Source organism: Carassius auratus, unplaced genomic scaffold, assembly GCF_003368295.1.
Source record: "Carassius auratus strain Wakin unplaced genomic scaffold, ASM336829v1 scaf_tig00215906, whole genome shotgun sequence".
NCBI classification, from domain to species: Eukaryota; Metazoa; Chordata; class Actinopteri; order Cypriniformes; family Cyprinidae; genus Carassius; species Carassius auratus.
In genome coordinates this window covers 359,989-379,629 of record NW_020528302.1, presented here as the reverse complement: position 1 = coordinate 379,629, position 19,641 = coordinate 359,989, and the positions used below count along the sequence as shown (strand labels likewise).

Below are 19,641 nucleotides of genomic sequence, written 5' to 3'. Positions count from 1 at the left end.
TCATTTGAACCAGTTCAGGAGTTCGGAGCGGGTTCGCTAATCATTTGAGTCAGTTTGGTGATCACAAATCATTTGAATCAGTTCGGGAGTTCGTAGTGGGTTCGCGAATCATTTGAGTCAGTTTGGTGATCACGAATCATTTGAGTCAGTTTGATGATCACGAATCATTTGAGTCAGTTCGGGAGTTCGTAGCGGGTTCGCGAATCATTTGAGTCAGTTCGGGAGTTCAAAGCGGGTTCGCGAATCATTTGAGTCAGTTTGGGGATCGCAAATCATTTGAATCAGTTCGGGAGTTCGGAGCGGCTTCGCGGATCATTTGAATCAATTCGAGAGTTCGTAGCGGGTTCGCGAATCATTTGAGTCAGTTTGGGGATCGCAAATCATTTGAATCAGTTCGGGAGTTTGGAGTGGGATCGCGAATCATTTGAATCAGTTCGGGAGTTCCTAGCTGGTTCGCGAATCATTTGAGTCAGTTTGGGGATCGCGAATCATTTGAATCAGTTCGGGAGTTTGGAGTGGGATCGCGAATCATTTGAATCAGTTCGGGAGTTCCTAGCTGGTTCGCGAATCATTTGAGTCAGTTTGGAAGTTTGAATGCACTAGCTCTTTCTAAAGGTATTTTTTTTCAAAATCCTTTTGCACATTTTATTTATGTTCAGTAGTTCTTTCTAGCTCAAGCAAATCCACAAACTAATAAAATTATTTATTATTAAGGCCGCCTGTTGACTGCTGTATATAAAACCACTTCAATATAGTTGTTGTTACCTCAAGGGGATGAGGGCAGTCATAAAAAAAAACAAAAAAAAAAACAGATTTTTTGTTTGTTTTTTTGCCTATAATAGAGTACCGGCACCTCTTTTGGGCCACTTAAAGCACTGTGTATACCCACTTGTTTTGTTGCTTGCAAAATCTGTAATTTACTATCAGGAATCCTTCCCTTTAAAGGTGTACCATACAGTTGAGAAACAAGTGGTTCTTTGTTGTAATTGGTGCATTATCAGTTCTGTCATCTTACATTTTCCCGCCCATCATATACTGAGTGCGCGTGTCCTACAGCGAGACAACTCCGCTCAAATGCCATCGGGTGCACCGGGATATTTCTGGTCCGGTTGAGTGAGCGCTGATCGTCGAAGCGAGGGAGTTCTCCCCCACTTTAGGCACCGTTTCTAAATTACACTAAACTGAAAAAAAAAGAGCCACGCACGGCATCCGCCAGCTGAATGCAAGAGCAGAGTCTTCCGCGCAGCGCTGTGTTTGCGCAACAATGTAAAGTGACAAACCGCTTCAGCCATTCAGATGTTACACAGAATTATTGATACTGTCCTGTGACGCATGAGAACATTAAAGGTTCTGTAATGTTGCTGGCTGAAAACATCCAGAATAATGTTAATGGCATGAAGAGGGAAAACTGCACTGTAAAAAAAAATCCTGTTAATTTACAGTAAACAGCTGGCAGCTAAATTTCCCGGTTTTGAGCTGTAATTTTACAGTGCATGTACTGTAATATGGAATGACAGTTTATTACTGTAAAATATATTGCAGTACTGAACTGTAAAAAAAATTATTTACAGTGTAATACTGTAATTTATTGGTTAGTATTATACAGTTTTTATGTATTAGGTTATATTAAAAATGTTTGTTATTTATGATTTAAAATTTGTATTCTAAAAAGAAAATTTCTTAAACACAAAAGATGGCCTTAAAACTTTGGACTTTTATTAAAGCCAATATATAAAATACATTAACATTGTTTCCACTTAACAAATATGTGGACATTAAAATAATGGACAAAATACAATTCTCTGAACATGTACTGTAAAACAGCAATACTTTTTTCTGCAATGTACATTCACACTGAAGAGCAGCATACTGAAATCCTGTGAATTTAAATATGTTGTTGCAAAAAGTGCTGTCACTTCAGATTTCACATAAGAATTCAACAGCAGAACACTGCACTGACTTTGCATTAACACTCAATCGCAGAATACTGCGCTGACTTCAACTGAACACTGAAATGCAGAACAATGTACTGACTTTGCATTAACACTCAACTGCAGAGCACAGCAGCGACTTCAGCTCTGAAACAGGATGTTGAACATCAGCTGTACTGGCTTTGTATTACTGCACAAAACCCCACTCAAAGTCCAAAAGATTTTCCAAAGTCCAGAATTTTTTTAATTTTTTTTTGGCTATAATAGAGTACCGGCACCTCTTTTGGGCCACTTAAAGCACTGCTTTAAAAACTCTAACTACCTTTCTAATCTTTTTGTATTATATTTTCTTTTCATTTATTATGCAATTGTATATGTATGTGTGTGTGTATGTGTAAAGACCTCTAACTAGCTTGCTCTATTCTTTTATTTTTTTATTCTATCTGTTTTCTTTTTATTTATTATATTAGTTAAAAACCCATCCTACGTGTACTGTGTTAACCTAACTGAGACTTGTTATAGCACTTATATATCATTGCTCTTTTGTTGTTTTTGATTGCTTCCACTGTCTTCATCTGTGAGTCGCTTTGGATAAAAGTGTCTGCTAAATGAATAAATGTATATGTAAATGTAATGTAAATGTAAAACCAAGTATATGTTATTTTCCAATTCAAAAAAACTTGAAAATAATTTAGTATCTCTTCAGACCTTTCAAGGTACAGTGATTGAATTAGTAAAAGAGGACAAATATCTAGGCATCATAGTTGATGATGCCCTATCTTTTAGCTCTCATATCACTCAACTGAAGAATAAACTGAAAATCAAGTTTGGGTTTTATCTCAGGAACAAGTTTTGCTTTTCTTTTAATATAAAAAAGAAACTAGTCTCTGCTACTTTTCTCCCTGTCCTTGATTACGGTGATGTTGTATATCATTTTGCTCCTTCTTATCTTCTCTCTTCCTTTGATGCCGTTTATCATGGTGTTCTAAGGTTTATATCAAATTGTAAATCCTCAACTCATCATTGCACCTTGTATCACAGAGTAGGTTGGCCTTCTCTGTATACCAGAAGAAAAATGCACTGGTACTTAATTATTTACAAAGCCATCTTGGGATTGTTGCCTTCTTATCTTTGTTGTCTTATGCAACAGAAAATTATCAAGAATTATTTTCTTCGTTCGCAAAACCCGAACTGAGCTAGGTAAGAAGTCTTTTATGTATGCAGCGCCGTTTGATTGGAATTTCCTCCAATCTAAATTAAAATAAAAAATCTGCTGACTCTAGACCATTTCAAATCAGTTATCCGACAAATGGAAGTTGATCTAACTATATGCAACTGCTTTTAAGTGTTTTTAATCTGTTTGTGTGATGTTTATCTGTGATGGAATTGACTGTACTGCTGCACATTTTGGCCAGGACACTCCTGTGAAAGAGATTTTTAATCTCAGAGAGCTTTTTCTGGTTAAATAAAGGTTAAATAAAAATAAATAAATAAATAAAAAATCTAGATCTAGAGCTACTTGCACTTAGCCTACTGTAAATAGGATCTATCGCTAAGAAAGTATGTTAATTCCACTTAGTGTAAATAGCCACTGCTGTATTTTTCTTACTCTATTGGCAGATCATTTGTAAAATAAGAAAAATGCACTTAAAATATTATTATTATTATTAATATTATTATTTTATATATATTTATTTGCCCATTACATACCATAAAACGATTAGCTATTAATTAATTAATCTAACTTTATGCCAGTTTTCACCTTTGATATTACACCACTGATAATTATTACATTTGTATTGAGTCTGAAGCATGCAGACAGCTTTTTGGCAGGAGCTTTGGCCATGGTGAATCATAAAATTAATATTAGTGATAATGGCTTTTTATAGTTGCAGTGCACGCGCTTAACTCAGAGTCAGTCAATTTAGAGTTGATTAAAACAACTCATTTCAGCTGTTCTGTAACCGAAAACTCAAGAGTTTCCCATCTCAGGGTAAGTCAACTCAGAGGTCAAGTTTAAACTCAGAGTTGGTTGAACCTCCTTAGTGAAACGGGCCCCTGATGTCCTTAATAATGTGCTACGTCCTTAATAACAATGGATGAAATGTTTAAATCCCTACTGATGATTAAATCTGGAGTCCAACCTTTGTGTGTGGGTCCATGCACATGCTGAATCAGGTCAAAAGTGTTTAGAACTATTATCATTTCTTTTGTAGTTTTATTTTCTGCATTATCTATGTGAATATTTAAATCCCCTTGAATAGAAAAATAGTCAAACTCTGAGGAAATCATTGATAACATTTCTGTGACCTCTTCAACAAATGCTGGAGAGTATTTTGGAGGCCTGTAAATAATAATAAACAGAATACGAGGAGCACCCAGTAGATCAGCTATTGCACCTTTGTCAAGGAGCCCTATCTACTGAAGAGTATGTTGAACAATTCTGTGAGTTAGTATATCAAGTTCCTCTAAACGATGAAGTTTTGTTTAAGGACTTGCTTCGTTTTGGACTCAATGAACCAATTAAATGATGAACAGGCCAGTCGGCTGAATCGGGGCGTCCACAAGGCAGACCCTGCCCCGCTCTTTCATATCGGTTATTCAACAATAACTGCCTCTCTGCGGCCACCATAGCTGCCCAATCGCTCGGACGGTCTCCTTGGTGGCTTGTAGGGAGAGATCAGCGGTCCTCCTTAATTCTGATATATCATGGGACTTGATCTCCTCTCCCTCATCTAGCTCTTTAAGCAGGTCGGCTGCCATGGTGTGCAGACACACACCAGCCTGACCTGCAGCCACATACCCTTTGCCCATCAAAGCCGATGTTGTTCTGAGTGGCTTTGAGGGCAATGCCGGGCCTTCAGAGATGATGGGGCCAGGGAACAGATAGCTCGCGAGCGTCTTTTCCACCCGGGCTATCGCTCTATAGCTGTGCTCTTCCATCCCCACTACATTGCCATAGTAGTCAGACGAGGGGATGTAGAGGCAGGCTGAGAATGGGCGTTTCCATGACCTGGCGATCTCATCATCCAGGCCGGGAAAGAATGGCAGGCCCCGGCTGGGAGGTGGCTGACTCACGGGCAGGAAGTGTTCATCAAGCTTGCTTCGCTGCGGTTCGGTTGTTTCTTCGGCAGGCCATTCAATACTTAATTTGGCTCAATATCTCAATATCTTCCGCCCATGCTAGTAGCGGGGCTGAGACGCTCGCCGCCCCTGCAGGGGCCTCTTACACTAAAAGTATAGATTCCCTTAGTAGATTATTTAGTAGCGTGGAAATGCCAAATGTATCTCGATGGGTCTTGCACATAGTAGAAAAAGGCTACCGTATTCAGCTCTGCACCGCCAATATTCAACGGGGTCATCCCGGCAGTAGTCAGCCCCTGGCAGGGTCTGGTTATGGAATAGGAAGTGAAAACCCTATTAGAGAAGGAGGCCATCGAGGTGGTCCCTCCTCAAGACAGGGAGTCCGGATTTTACAGCCGTTATTTCATAGTTATTTCATAGTTACAAAGAAGGATGGGGGGTTGCTTCCGATTATAGACTTATAGACTTGAGGGTCTTAAATTGTTCAGTTATGAGGTTGAAGTTCAAAATGCTCACAATCAAGCATGTTGTAATTCAGATCAGGTCCAAGGACTGGTTTGTCACAATAGATCTCAAAGATGCATACTTCCACATATCCATCCTTCCACAACACAGAGAGTTGCTGAGGTTCCCTTTCGTGGGCGAAGCTTACCAATATTGAGTACTTCCCTTCGGCCTTGCACTCTCACCCCGCACGTTCACAAAATGTGTAGACACGGCTCTGGTTCCCCTGCGCATGCAGGGCATCCGCATTCTCAACAACATCAACGATTGGTTGATTTTAGCTCAGTCAGAGCAGGTTGCGGCTCGGCATTGAGATGTCTTTCTCGCACATATGGGGGAGCTGGGTTTGAGACTGAACGCCAAGAAGAGTGTACTTTCTCCGGTTCAGAGAACCACCTATCTAGACGTAGTATGAGATTCGACCGCAATGCAGGCATGATTGTCCCCTGCTCGTATCGAGTCGATCCTCATCTCAGAAGAGATAGTCGGAGAAGACCAGTCATTTACTGTCAAACAATTTCAGAGATTGTTGGGTATGATGGCAGCTGCGTCCAACGTGATACCTCTTGGCCTGCTATACATGAGACCCCTACAGTGGTGGCTCAAGACCAAGGGATTTTCCCCGAGGGGCAATCTACTTCGCACCATCAAGGTCATGCGGCGCTGCCTCCGTGCCTTAGACATGTGGAACAAACCTTGGTTCTTGAATCAGGGCCCGGTGCTGGGAGCTCCTTGTCGCCGTGTAATACTAGCGACAGGCGCGTCTCTCACCAGCTGGGGTGCAGTAGTGAGTGGCCACCCTGCCCGTGGTCTGTGGAGCGGTCACCATCTAACATCTAAACACGCCAGAGGTGGTGAAGCAGATATGGAGAGTATTTGGCAGGGCTCAAGTAGACCTATTTGCGACTCAAGAGACATCACAATGTCCCCTTTGGTTCTCTCTAGTACATCCAGCTCCTCTGGGACTGGACACTATGGTACAGACCTGGCCGAGGCTTCGTCTGTACGACTTTCCCCCTATTGCTCTGCTCCCAGGAGTTCTGGCGAGAGTACGCCGGGACGGGGTCCGTCTGTTATTAGTAGCCCCATTCTGGCTGGACCGAGTATGGTTTGCAGACCTGGTCTCACTCCTCCATGGGAGATACCATTCAGGAGAGACCTACTCTCACAGGCGCAGGGTACGATAATTCACCCTCACTCGGAGTTGTGGAAGCTGTGGATGTGGCCCCTGAGGGGGCATAACTGTTACCAGCTGGTCTCTCAACTGAGGTTGTTGAGACCCTCCTCCAATCCAGAGCTCCCTCAACGAGGAAACTGTAAGCCCTGAGGTGGAAACTCTTCGATTCATGGTGCAGAGACCGCCAGCTAGACCCAACAAACTGCCCAGTTGGTACAGTTCTGGAGTTTCTACAGGCTAGGCTCGCAGCACTGTTGACCTACTCCATGCTGAAGATTTACGTGGTGGCCATTGCGGTCTACCACGCCATTCTCGATGGCCAGTCTCTGGGAAGACACCCCCTAGTTACACGTTTTCTCAGAGACCTCCAGTAAGGTCCCATATTCCCCCGTGGGACTTGGTTGTGGTGTTAGAGGCAATGTGCAAACCCCCGTTTGAACCCATTCAAGATATTTCAGACAGACATCTTACACTTAAAACCTCCTTTCTGTTGGCTATCACCTCTCTGCGGAGAGTAGGAGATTTTCAGGCCCTCTCTGTGGCCCCCACTTATCTTGGGTTTGCACCTGGCATGTGAGGTGAGAAGACGCAGAGGCTGATTCTCATGAGAAAGGGACTGGGTTCGAGTCTCACAGAGGAAAGACGGTCTCCTGTCGGGGTCCTGATGCCAGTATTCAGTCATGAGCTGCACCATCTCATCCAGACCTTTGGTCTCGCAGCGGTCTATGGAGGCAAAGTCCTTTCAGGTAAGTCGTGCCGCTCGGCCGCCATCTTGGCAACGCCTCTGGGCAACTATTTCAGAATAACAAGACCAGCTCCTATCTAAATGAATGGGCAGAGAGTCAGAACTGCACTTTCACTGGTCACCGGGACATAAAAACAGTATGTATAGAAATGTGACGGGTAGAGGAAATAATTCTGCTGTATGGGTAAAAAGAAAAAAAAAACTTACCCCACCACTTTTTTTATTATTATTTAGTTTGTAGCAGAATTGGACTAAGAGTTAATAGTTAATGTATTTCACCACTAAACCTGTAGAGGGCAGTGTGGCACTTTACTGGGTTATTAGGATACGACAGCTCGAGTTCCGGGTCATATTAAAACTGCACTTGAGTATTAACCATCCATCATTGTTACAAAAAGAAATGTTTGGAAATTATGTGGGAATGTGTAGGATAATAGGACGAGATTTAGGTTCGAGAAAATGTTAAAATGTTAACATTTTTGCTTTTGCATCTGGGACCTGTCTATCCCGCACCCTGTCACTGGCTACCTATTAAGTACTATGAGTATACATACCTAGTTCTGTCATCAGCCAAGTCAAGAAATCACAACAAAAGTTGATTAAAGCTCTAAATTGTGCATGTATATACAGCACATTAAAAAGTCTCTCAAATGCATGTACTAAAATATTTCACATTTATTTACATTTATTCATTTAGCAGACAATTTTATCCAAAGAGACTTACATATGAAGACAGTGGAAGCAATCAAAAACAACAAAAAGAGCAATGATATATAAGTGCTATAACAAGTCTCAGTTAGGTTAACACAGTACACGTAGCATGATATTTTAAATAATATAATAAATAAAAAGACATAGAACATAGAATAAAAAAAGAATAGAGCAAGCTAGTTAGAGGTCTTTACACATACACACACACATATACAATTACATAATAAATGAAAAGAAAATAGAATAGAATACAAAAAGATTAGAAAGGTAGTTAGATTTTTTTAAAGAATAGAATTAGAATAGTGAGTGTTAAAGTTAGAGGGTCAAATAAAGATGGAAGAGATGTGTTTTAAGCCGATTCTTGAAGATGGCTAAGGACTCAGCGGCTGGGATTGAGTTGGGGAGGTCATTCCACCAGGAGGGAACATTGAATTTGAAAGTCCGTAAAAGTGACTTTGTGCTTCTTTGGGATGACACAATCAAGCGACGTTCACTTGCAGAATGCAAGCTTCTAGAGGGTACATAAGTCTGAAGTAACAAATTTAGGTAAATGGGTGCAGAGCCAGTGGTAGTTTTGTAGGCAAACATCAATGCCTTGAAAGAGCTTGAACAAGGAGTTGTGCAGCATGTTCCGAAAGAAAGGGCTTGATCTTCTTGATGTTGAATAAAGCAAATCTGCAGGATCGGACAGTTTTAGCAATGTGGTCTGAGAAAGTCAGCTGATCATCAATCATAACTCCAAGGCTTCTAGCTGTTTTTGAAGGAGTTATGGTTGATGTGCCTAACTTGATGGTGAAATTGTGATGGAACGATGGGTTTGCTGGAATCACAAGCAGTTCTGTCTTGGCAAGGTTGAGTTGAAGGTGATGGTCCATCATCCAGCAAGAAATGTCAGTTAGACAAGCTGAGATGTGAATAGCTACCGTCGGATCATCAGGATGGAATGAGAGGTAGAGTTGAGTGTCATCAGCATAGCAGTGGTATGAAAAGCCATGTTTCTGAATGACAGAACCTAATGATGCCATGTAGACAGAGAAGAGAAGTGGTCCAAGAACTGAGCCCTGAGGCCAAGATACTTTGAAGGACCTATCTGATAGGTAAGACTCAAACCATTGAAGTGTGGTTCCTGAGATGCCATTTGCCAGTAAGGTTGATAGGAGGATCTGGTGGTTAAGATCAAGCAGGATAATTACTGAAGATTTGGATTTTTCACATTTTCATCACCATCTGCATGCTTCATCTATGAGAATGCAATGTTGGAGAACAAGCATTTGGGAGTTTTGAGAAGGAAGGAATAATACAAAAATGTTCATATTCACTCAGTATTACTTGATCTATTTCACAAAATTTAGTAGAAATTAATTGTGCTTAGTTGTGTACAGTCCAGTACATTATAATCGAACACATTTTATATTGAAATAATGAAGATTTCTGTGCCTGTGGAAGTGCCACCTCAGGCTGGTTGCTGGCCCTTCTCTGGCCACCCCTATAAAAACATGCTTGCTCCGCCACTGAATAGATCATACATTCAGTCTCATACATTTGAACTCTGTGAACAGAACAGTTTTGGACATGGCAAAAAGGATTTACATCTGATGCCCACTAAAAAAAAAAAAAAAAAAATATATATATATATATATATATATATATATATATATATATATATATATATGTTTTTATTTATATATATATATTTGTTTGCTAAATTTGTGTACATACATTTTCAATTTAAGCCTAAACATATTTTTTATGTTGGATGACAGACCTTACAAGTGAAGATTTTCAGCTATGTGAAGGAAAATATTGTTGAAGGAAAACTTCAATTCAATTCCAGTTGATCCTTGTCACAAAAAAGTGTCTTTCGGAACACTAATAGCTTATAGTGTTGCTTATGTCTGTGTTTGAGGCAAATCAGACAAAAATGTGTGCAGTCTGAGATCTGTATGAAGTGACAGGTCTTTGTTTGAGCTTTGAGCAGATGATGGACTCCAGTGGAGCTCTTGATTTACACCCTGCTTGAGATCATTCAAATACACACAAAACCACATGGAAATGATCAGCGATCAGACTGACGGAGTGGAAATCAGGAGAGATGAACTAAAGTGAAAGTGAAAGTCGTTGCATTTGCCAAGTATGGTCACCTATACTCGGAATTGGTGCTCTGCATTTAACCTATCCAAGTGCACACACACAGCAGTGAGAAGTGAACACAACTTGAACACACACCCAGAGCAGTGAACACACACACCATGAACACACACCCGGAACAGTATTCAGATATATATCCAGCACCCAGGGAGCAACTGGGGGTTCAGTGCATTGCTCAAGGGCACTTTAGTCATGGGTATTGAGGGAGGAATAGAGCACTGTTCATTCACTCTTCACCACCTACAACTCCTGCCAGCACCAAGACTCAAACCAGTGACCTTCTGGTAACTAGTCCATCTCTCTAACAGCTGCGGCCTAATGGTTTGTTGCAAAGGTATGTAGGAGCTGCTATAATTAACACACAGTACATGTAGAGATTAAAAGCATTTGTCCAGATTTCATCACTAGGTGAAGAACAAAAGCAACTTTGTACAGATGTACTTTTACACTATGTTCTTGGTGATTTGCATAGTTATGAGAATTTCCACTGGCTCGTCCATATTGTAATACATTTCTATTGAGTTTTACCTATTCTATACAATGTCAGATCAGTGAAAATCTTGAGTTTACCTCAGAAATCACTTTTTTTCAGTGAATTTTCAATGATTGAACAATTTTCCACCAGAGACCAAAACACAATCTCCTGGACACAACCTGAGAAAGCAATTAAAAGGAGGTTTAAAATGGACAAAACATGAAAGGAGAATAATTGGTTAGTGTAAACAAATGTTGATTACATTGTCTACATTGTCATTTTTCCGTACAGTATGTTGTTGATAATCTAGTGTCTGATAAACAAAAATTCAAAACAGAATAAATATATACATCACAGAATTTAAATGTTGTTATCAGCAGAAAGTTCTGTTCATTAACAATTTATCAGAGTATTTTAATCGTCACACTAAATGACAAGTCAAAGATACCAGAAATTTGCTTTTTTTATGGATTTATTTAAAAAATTATTCCTACGAGAATTGTTAAACCTGAAATTTTTGACCTTGTAGGATATACTTTTAAAAAAATAATTTCCCTCCACATTGTATAATTTACAGTCCATGTTTATTGTTGTATATTGTACATTTCATTCAGATGTCCCATATATTGATTTTATAATACTTTACAACAATCGTTTTTTTTTTTTCATTCAGAATAAACCACTTATTATAAAATATGCTCAAAAAGAAAACTGCCTCACATTGGACAACACAATATGATTGTGTTGATTCAACTTATTTAAGATTCCTTTTAGGTGAAGATCTTATTTTGAAATTGAGCACAGCGTTAGTTCAGTCAGGCCACGGAGGCATAGGTTGCGATCAGCTGATGTGGTCAGCCGTCAAATAGCTTCAATCACTACCATTCTCCAATTAGACACAGGACATATATACGTGGAACTACTGCTCGGTAATTATGCTCAAATGGCTCGGAACAGCTATCGCTCACGCAGGAACTAATAAGACGGTAAATCTATATCTATAGGAAGCGTTAACTTAACCAAATTCACAGCGTTGTTTGTCAATCGATGGACTGGAAGTGATCTGAGCGAGCACAGCTCCTATCAATTGATTTAGACACTTTGCCCGCGATTCATCGCAAAAGTTGTACTAATTAGACTGACCCAAAAACTTTACACGAGATCTGCTTCCCCTCATCCACGAACAACTGTCCATTTCACCTTTAACTCATCCCTGGACATCTTCATGAAGCTAAGCAAAGTTTCTTTCATTTTATTGCTATTTTGGCGAACATGCTTCAGACATTGCTCATTGTCCAAAGCTAATTGTTCAGTTATGTTTGCTAGGTATGCTATCGTATTACCACACCGGTGACACTACCAGTTAAATCTACCAACAAGCCTTGTTAATCTGATGTCAAGGCTGTCGATATGAACGGACTGCTGCTTCAGGCTCATCTATTGGGGATGCTTTCATTAAACTTATCGACTATTGCCAACACACACTGTTTAAATCAGTGATATGCTGTTGCTCAAGCTAACTGGTGTATCAATAAAGCGTTTGATACTAATGTACAGATCACAAATCTTGCTCGTACCAATGCTAAACTTTATCTTGACAAGGGCTAATGCTGTTGCCTAAATTTGAGTATTGACCATATTTCTACTGCTTTAAAGGGGCATGCTGCTCTTTTTAGCTGTTATAAGAGAGCACCCTTCGCTACTTCTGTTCTTCTGTAAGGGGATGCTGTCCCACTCAATGCCTTTCTGAAGGTCTTTACTTAAAGTAATCTATACAGTATCATATTGTGCTAGACCTGTCGTCGATAAGCAGGATTTATGCTTTCACCTGGCTCCACTGCGAGCCTCTGATGACTGTGTGCACCTGACCAAATGGTCAAGGGTTTATACTCGTTGCGTTCACCATGGTACAGGGTCATACGGGTGCTTGAAATCCTTGAAAATGCTTGAAATTTTATTTTAAAAGTTTTCAAGGTAAAAAAATGCTTGGATTTAGATAAAGTGCTTGAAAATGCAGTGCGTTGGTTCATTATAATTAGTTTTCTTACTGAATGGTTAATCATAAAATAAGCAACTCCGCTTGAGTCTGTGCGTGTGGCTTTAGTGTGCTCTTTATTAACACGTGCCCTTTCACGCGTAAAAAAAAAAAAAAAAAAACTTTTCACCGGAGGTTGCTGCTTCAGTCAGCAATGGCTCGAAATAAAAATTATGGTAAACCGAGAACTAAATACTTGAGTAGCCCCCTGTCAAGTATGCTTGGTTTTGTTTTTCATGGGAGAGTGTGCACTTTGAGCATGTAAAGATAAAGGTAAAGGTTTCCCTGCTCAGTTAAACTAAGCCTTAAGACTGTCGTGATTAAAGAGAAAATGAAATGAATGAAAGTGTTTTTGTAGTATACATTCAAGATCAGCTTAAAATGCGTACAATCTTTATGCAGGGTTCCCCAGCATTAGGGTAGGTATTATTGACATTATAATTAATCATACATGGTGTTGAACACTACAGTTGTGTTCAGATCATGCGTCACTGGACTGGACTCTCTCGAATATCGTCATCATAAACAGCGGAAATGATGTAAACAATAATTAATTTGTGGTGTAGTCCACGAGATGCAGTGGAATCATCAGTCATTAATCAGGAATGTTTGTTGCTCGGTTCTGTACGTTAAATCCAGTTACATAACTGTATGTTAAATTTAGTTTCATTTTACTAAAATTACCTATTGAAAGATGTATGAATATGACCTGTCATTTCCCCCACCAAAAATATAATTGACATTAATCGTCATTATGACTAAAATCTAAGGACATTCAAATGTAAGGACGTTCATACAAACTGTTTGTACCAGTCCAAATGCACCGCTTGCTGGCGATTTGCTGATTTTTGTTTAGAACAATGTAAATTGTTAATGTGCCTTCAAAAATCCAAACGATTTACAAAGTAAGGTGTGTCTGTGCTGTATCTGTGAGTGTGATTTAACTGAGGTAAGAGTATGTATGTAAAAGGTAATTTACCACAGTTGTAAAGTGCTGGAAAAATGTAATGTCCTTGGAAGTGCTTGAATTTTACTTGGAAGGTGTAAGAAACTTGGTGTACTATTCTGTGAAGCCCTTTAAGTCCTCATCTTCATTTGCATTTTGCCAGATTTGTTTAGTAAATCAGACTTGACAAGAGAGGTGTTCTGAGAAAATCAATTCTGGAGGTCCTGTGATGTGTGAAATATATTCAGCAAGAATGGAGACTCGAGCTGCTAAGAGAAACACAGATAAAAGGAGGGATGCATGCTCTTGTCATATCTGACCATCACAGGTATCTGGTTAAAGGTCTTTAACAAACACGATGGAGAAACTCCCTTATCTGTTCTTACTTTTGGGTGAGTATACTTGTGAGTATAAATGACCCGCATCAGTCTGATGATGTACAATTATAGATGCTGATTAGCTATTCTTTATGAATTTTTTTTTAAAGAATCAAATGCAACACAACATTGATGGACATCCCAGAAAGCAATGGAAATATTTTGTTTTTGTAACAGGTGTCTTTTCCATTCAGGGGAGTTCAGAAAACTTGGAAGGTAAAAAGTAGTAACTGATGTCCCATTAGTTAACATGCAGTAACTAACATTAACGAATACACAACTTATAGTATTTATTAATATTTGATAATGTTGGTAATAAAATTCAACTGCTCATAGTAAAGTTCATGTAGGTGTGAATCCATTGAAAATATTAACTTCAGATTTTAATTCAGTAGTAAATGGAATTGAGTGTTTTGGATTGGAATATAATATTTGAAACCAAATGGAATGTACTGAAAGTTCACACATTTGAGTCTTGACCCTCTGTTTCTTTAAATGTTTTCAGAGAATTTGGCATTAAAAGGAACAGCTGTACAGTCGTCCACATTTTCCACCTGGTGGGCTTCTAATGCCATCGACGGCATCAGATACGCTCCAGGTCCAGCCTCAACCTGCTCACACACAGATAACGAGCTCAGCCCGTGGTGGAGGCTGGACCTGCTGGATTCTTATCACATTTACAACGTGACCATCACCAACAGAGTCGACTGCTGTCCAGAGCGAACGACTGGAGAAGAGATCCGCATCGGAAACTCTCTGGAAAACAACGGCAACAACAATCCCAGGTGAAGTTATGAAAACAGTTATGAACGTGTCAGGAGAACTGGATTTGAGCAGGTCAGCTGATTGTGTCGTGGTTTCTCTCTTTCTCTCTGCAGATGTGGTGTCACTTCATCTCTCCCAGCAGGCAGTTCTGTCAGTTTCTCTTGTGGAGGAATGGAAGGTCGTTATGTGAACATGTACCTCCCTAACATCCAGGCTCTTGCGCTGTGTGAGGTGGAGGTTTATGGAACAGGTAATTTGTGAAATTTCACGTGGAAAGAAATAGGTCCATCCATTATCAATAGTGTAGAGGTGTATGAAGCACAGCTAAAAAAGATTTCACTTTCAAGTCCAGCATCTTTCTGTTGGTTGAATTTGCATGATCAACTTGAACATGCAGTGAAATCTATGTGTGGAATTTTTTCGCCCTCGTGGGAAACTCCGGTCACACAGATTTTTTATTGAAATCTTATTGGACGTACAGATTAGTTTTTGTGGGCAGCAGTGTTGCCAAATAATTTTCAGGGAAAGTTGCTAAATGCAGGTTGATTTGTTGTTAAAAGTTGCTAAATGACGTTGTGATATCATTATGATATTATTATGATGATGTCATTACATGATGAAAAATTGCGTCAGAATACATAATGAGATTTCTCAAATCTCAACAAAAATATGATTTGAATTATGTTCATTTTAAATATGTTTAGAAAAATAATATAAATATTTAAAATATATTTGTAAAAATTATATATATATATATATATATATATATATATATATATATATATATATATATATATACACACAGTTCAGACCAAACGTTTGGACACACCTTCTCATTCAAAGGGTTTTCTTTATTTTCATGACTATGAAAATTGTAGAGTCACACTACAGGCATCAAAACTATGAATTAACACACATGGAATTATATACATAACAAAAAAAAGTGTGAAACAACTGAAAATATGTCATATTGTAGGTTCTTCAAAGTTGCCACCTTTTGCTTTGATGACTGCTTTGCACACTCTTGTCATTCTCTTGATGAGCTTCAAGAGGTAGTCACCTGAAATGGTCTTAAAACAGTCTTGAAGGAGTTCCCCGAGAGATACTTAGCAATTGTTGGCCCTTTTGCCTTCTGTCTGCGGTCCAGCTCACCCCCTAAACCATCTGGATTGGGTTCAGGTCCGGTGACTGTGGAGGCCAGGTCATCTGGTGCAGCACCCCATCACTCTCCTTCTTGGTCAAATAGCCCTTGATGCCTTCAGTGTGACTCTACAATCTTCATAGTCATGAAAATAAAGAAAACTCTCTCTCTCTCTCTCTCTCTCTCTCTCTCTCTATAAATATATATATATATATAAATATATATATATATATATATATATATATATATATATATATATATATATATATATATATATATATATATATATATATTGTGGCGGGGAGAGTGATCACATGGACGACAGTAATGCAGTGAAGCCCCCAGAGGGGTGATTTATTGAGCAGTGGGTGCAAGTAGACTGTGCAGTGCTGGTGTGCTCTGGTATAGGAGTCTTGGTTGTGCAGCACAAAGTATCAGTAGGTGCGGCGTGACGTGCTGTTCCTCAGACACCTTAATCTGAAAGAGAGCCAGAACACAGTGTTAGTCTAGTTCTGGAGTCGAAGCTCAACTACCTCTCCTTTTCCTCTGCTTAAAAGCTGTTCTGCTGATGAGGTTCAGTTGTCTGCAATCACTGGGGAGCGCATGGTGATTACAGTGTGAGCGCTGTTTTCTGGGCAACGCTAATCCCTTGTTGGCTCAACATGTGATGTGTGTACTGCTAGACATCTCTCTCTGGCTGAAGTGCTGCTTGGTGGTTCAGTGGTTTCTTATTTTCTGTGTGATTTAGAGGTAAAATACATGTCTTTTAGGGGTAGGTGGCACACAGGTAGCAATATGCAGTTTAAATGTAATGAAGAAAGGGTCAGAGATATGTAAGGGTTCTACTAAAATGTTGTCTGGAATACAATTGCGTGTGTAAACTAAGTCAAGTTGGTTGCCTGATTTGTGGATATAATTTGTCCAGGAGGGCGGTAAATGACCACAACCCAAAGTTTTATAGAAGCTATTACAGTAATGGCATGAGATTCAAATGAGTTATAAATGCATAGGGGAGAGTGGGTTGAGTATTTCCACTTGTCATAAATGAACAGACCAGTGCCCCCACCCTGGCCAACCTGACGGGGGTGTGAGAGAAAGAGACACAGTTTTCTAGAGCAGCTGGTGTTGCGGAGTTTTCTGGACAAATCCAGGTCTCAGTCAAGCCCAAGATGCTGAGTGTGGACTGTAAAGAAAAAGCAGAAATGAAGTCTGCTTTGTTGACAGCTGACTGACAATTCCAGAGACCCACAGAGAAAGAAAGATGTGCAGTAGAGGATGAAGAGATAGGATGCAGGTTAGCAAGATTGTGTTGTGTCTGTGTGTGACATTAGAGAGTTGTCAAGAGACAACCGGAATGTTATGGAGACACATCACAGAGGTGGAAAAAAAGAGGACAGGAAAGCAGAGTGTGTAAACGAAAGATAAAAATAATACTTGGTGTGTTGCCGGTTTCGTTGATCTGTGAAGTCACCCAGGTAAAGTTGCAGGTCCTTACACTGGTTGATCTTCACACAAGAAGGCTGGACACGAGGCCTGAACACTTCCACCGATGCTTCCTCATCAGCACAATACACGTTGTGCCGAAGCCCGGGAGAAGGAGGGACGCGCTGCTGAAGATCCCTTGCCACTGTGGTGAATCCGCGGTGCCATCGAGTGTGCCGCCATGGACGCTCGAGGCGGTGGGCTGGAGTGAGTTGCCGGGGACAGGCGAGCTCGCTGTCACGGGCGGCTGCCGTCCATGAGGGAGCAGAGGAGTCGGCGCCATTAGCCAGAGAGCCGGAGCGTGCTGCCATCCACCTGAACGGGGAGGAGCAGGGATCAGGGGAGTCCTGGCGGCTGCCCAAAACCGGAGGAGCCGTCACCGTCCACCGGGTGGCGGAGGAGTGTCGTGCAGTCCGCCGATGGCCGTCCAGTGCCACCGCCAGGCACCGCGGAGGAGATCACCCAGCTGGTGGAGGGCCGAGCAGCAGTGCATCTGGGAACCGGAATTTTTAATTTTTTTTTCCTCTCTCCCCTCTCTCGTCTCTGTCGCTCCTCCTTCCATATAAAACAGGAGCGACAACAGTGAAAGACGAGAGAGGACCAGGCCTGGGTTTTAAGTTGTGTTTGGTTTTTATTTGTGCGCGTCATTCAACCGTGAGGGGCTGACGCGCTGTTTTGTCTTTATTTTGGAATTAAGGTTTGATTTGATTATCCGCCGGTTCCTGCCTCCTTCTTCCTGATGATTGTGTTTCTGTTTTCCTGTAAAAACCACAGCGATAGCTGGACGCTTTTGTCCATATTAGGAATTTCCTAATATCAGCACGAGAGCGCGCTCCGGCTTAGAGTATGAATGAAACACACTCTGCATGAGAGTTTAGCGCTCCGTGATGTTCATCTTGCTGTATTCTGGGTCCGAATGAAATATCAGGTCTTTGAGATTGAATCTATATTTATTCACATCAGCTCTTGAAAACAAAGTAATGTCATGCCGCACGCGTTGCTGTTTCTGTGGAATCAAAAGGGTCTAACTCTGTGCCACTGTAACGGAGGACCCTCTCTCTGACGCTCCTCCCACTCGCTCCGAGTGGGGCTCGAACCCGGGTCTTCGGCATGGGAGGCGGACACACTAACAAGGTGGCTAAATTGCTACAGGCACTAGTGTCTGTCACCAGTGCATCTCTTGATATCGGGGAGTGAGGTTTACCTGCACAGCACTACTCACTGGCCTCCATTACACTCACCCCCCTCCGGGTCACGGCACCAATGTAACCCCTCTCTCCCGGGTCCTCTCTGACGCTCCTCGCACTTGCTCTGAGTGGGGCTCAAACCCGGGTCTTCAGCATGGGAGGCGGACGCACTAACATCGGGGAGTGAGGTTTACCTGCACAGCACTACTCACTGGCCTCCGTTACATATGCATTGCTCAAGGGGCACCTCAGTCGTGGGATTGCCAGCCCGAGACTTGAACTCACAACCCTAGGGTTAGAAGTCAAACTTTCCAACCACTAGGCCATAACTTCCCCATCACATACCTCAATCTCAGGGGCAGATATAAGTAAATGTTTAAGATTTGTGGTCAAAGGGGTTTGGCGGACAAAAAGTTTATGAATCCATGATTTATATGTTCAATTAGTTAGATATAGTAAAAGTGAGTAACATATATGATAGGTTTCTCCCACAGTCAAGAAGCAGGTGATCCGAATGCAGGTGAAAGCTGCTGAGAATGTGGAATAAGCTGAACTGAAAGAGCTCGTCTTTTAACAAGGTGGATTTTATAATACTCATCTGACTAAAATTAATTGTTGAACATACAGCAAACAGAAAACATCAGGTCAGTTTAGACATAGTCTAAAAAATAAGATTTAAGAAAATCTTATCAGATTTCCCCACCAGTGTGAACAAAAACCCACCTCAGTCTTTATGTAAAGACAACTGTGCTCTTTCTATAAGATTTGTAAAGTAAGAGATGCTCATTTTGAGCTGAGATGCCTCGGTCTTGTCTGTGTGGGATTTATCCACTGAGTAACTGAAGACTGTTTCTGTGTTTAGTTAAATCAGACGCTGAGCGATCAGGACGTCATACTGACATGGAGGACACAACCCAACGGGAAAGTCTTCCA

At 40.8% G+C, this 19,641-nt stretch overlaps 1 protein-coding gene across 1 annotated transcript; it reads left to right on the top strand.

Moving 5' to 3' along the window:
- Positions 1-7,300: 7,300 nt before the first annotated feature.
- On the top strand, positions 7,301-19,255 carry LOC113096291 (fucolectin-like). Its single transcript, XM_026261653.1, has 4 exons — positions 7,301-7,442; positions 14,639-14,918; positions 15,012-15,148; positions 19,203-19,255. Exons 1-4 carry the CDS (start codon positions 7,301-7,303, stop codon positions 19,253-19,255), a joined length of 612 nt encoding a protein of 203 aa, XP_026117438.1.
- Positions 19,256-19,641: the final 386 nt, after the last annotated feature.

Bases quoted from the DNA above. Each gene is read 5' to 3' on its own strand.
- LOC113096291 (XM_026261653.1), top strand. From the start codon at position 7,301: ATGAGAAAGGGACTGGGTTCGAGTCTCACAGAGGAAAGACGGTCTCCT. The intron at 7,443-14,638 runs GTAAGTCGTGCC...AAATGTTTTCAG, and splicing joins TGGAGGCAAAGTCCTTTCAG to AGAATTTGGCATTAAAAGGA. The intron at 15,149-19,202 runs GTAATTTGTGAA...TTTCTCCCACAG, and splicing joins GGTGGAGGTTTATGGAACAG to TCAAGAAGCAGGTGATCCGA.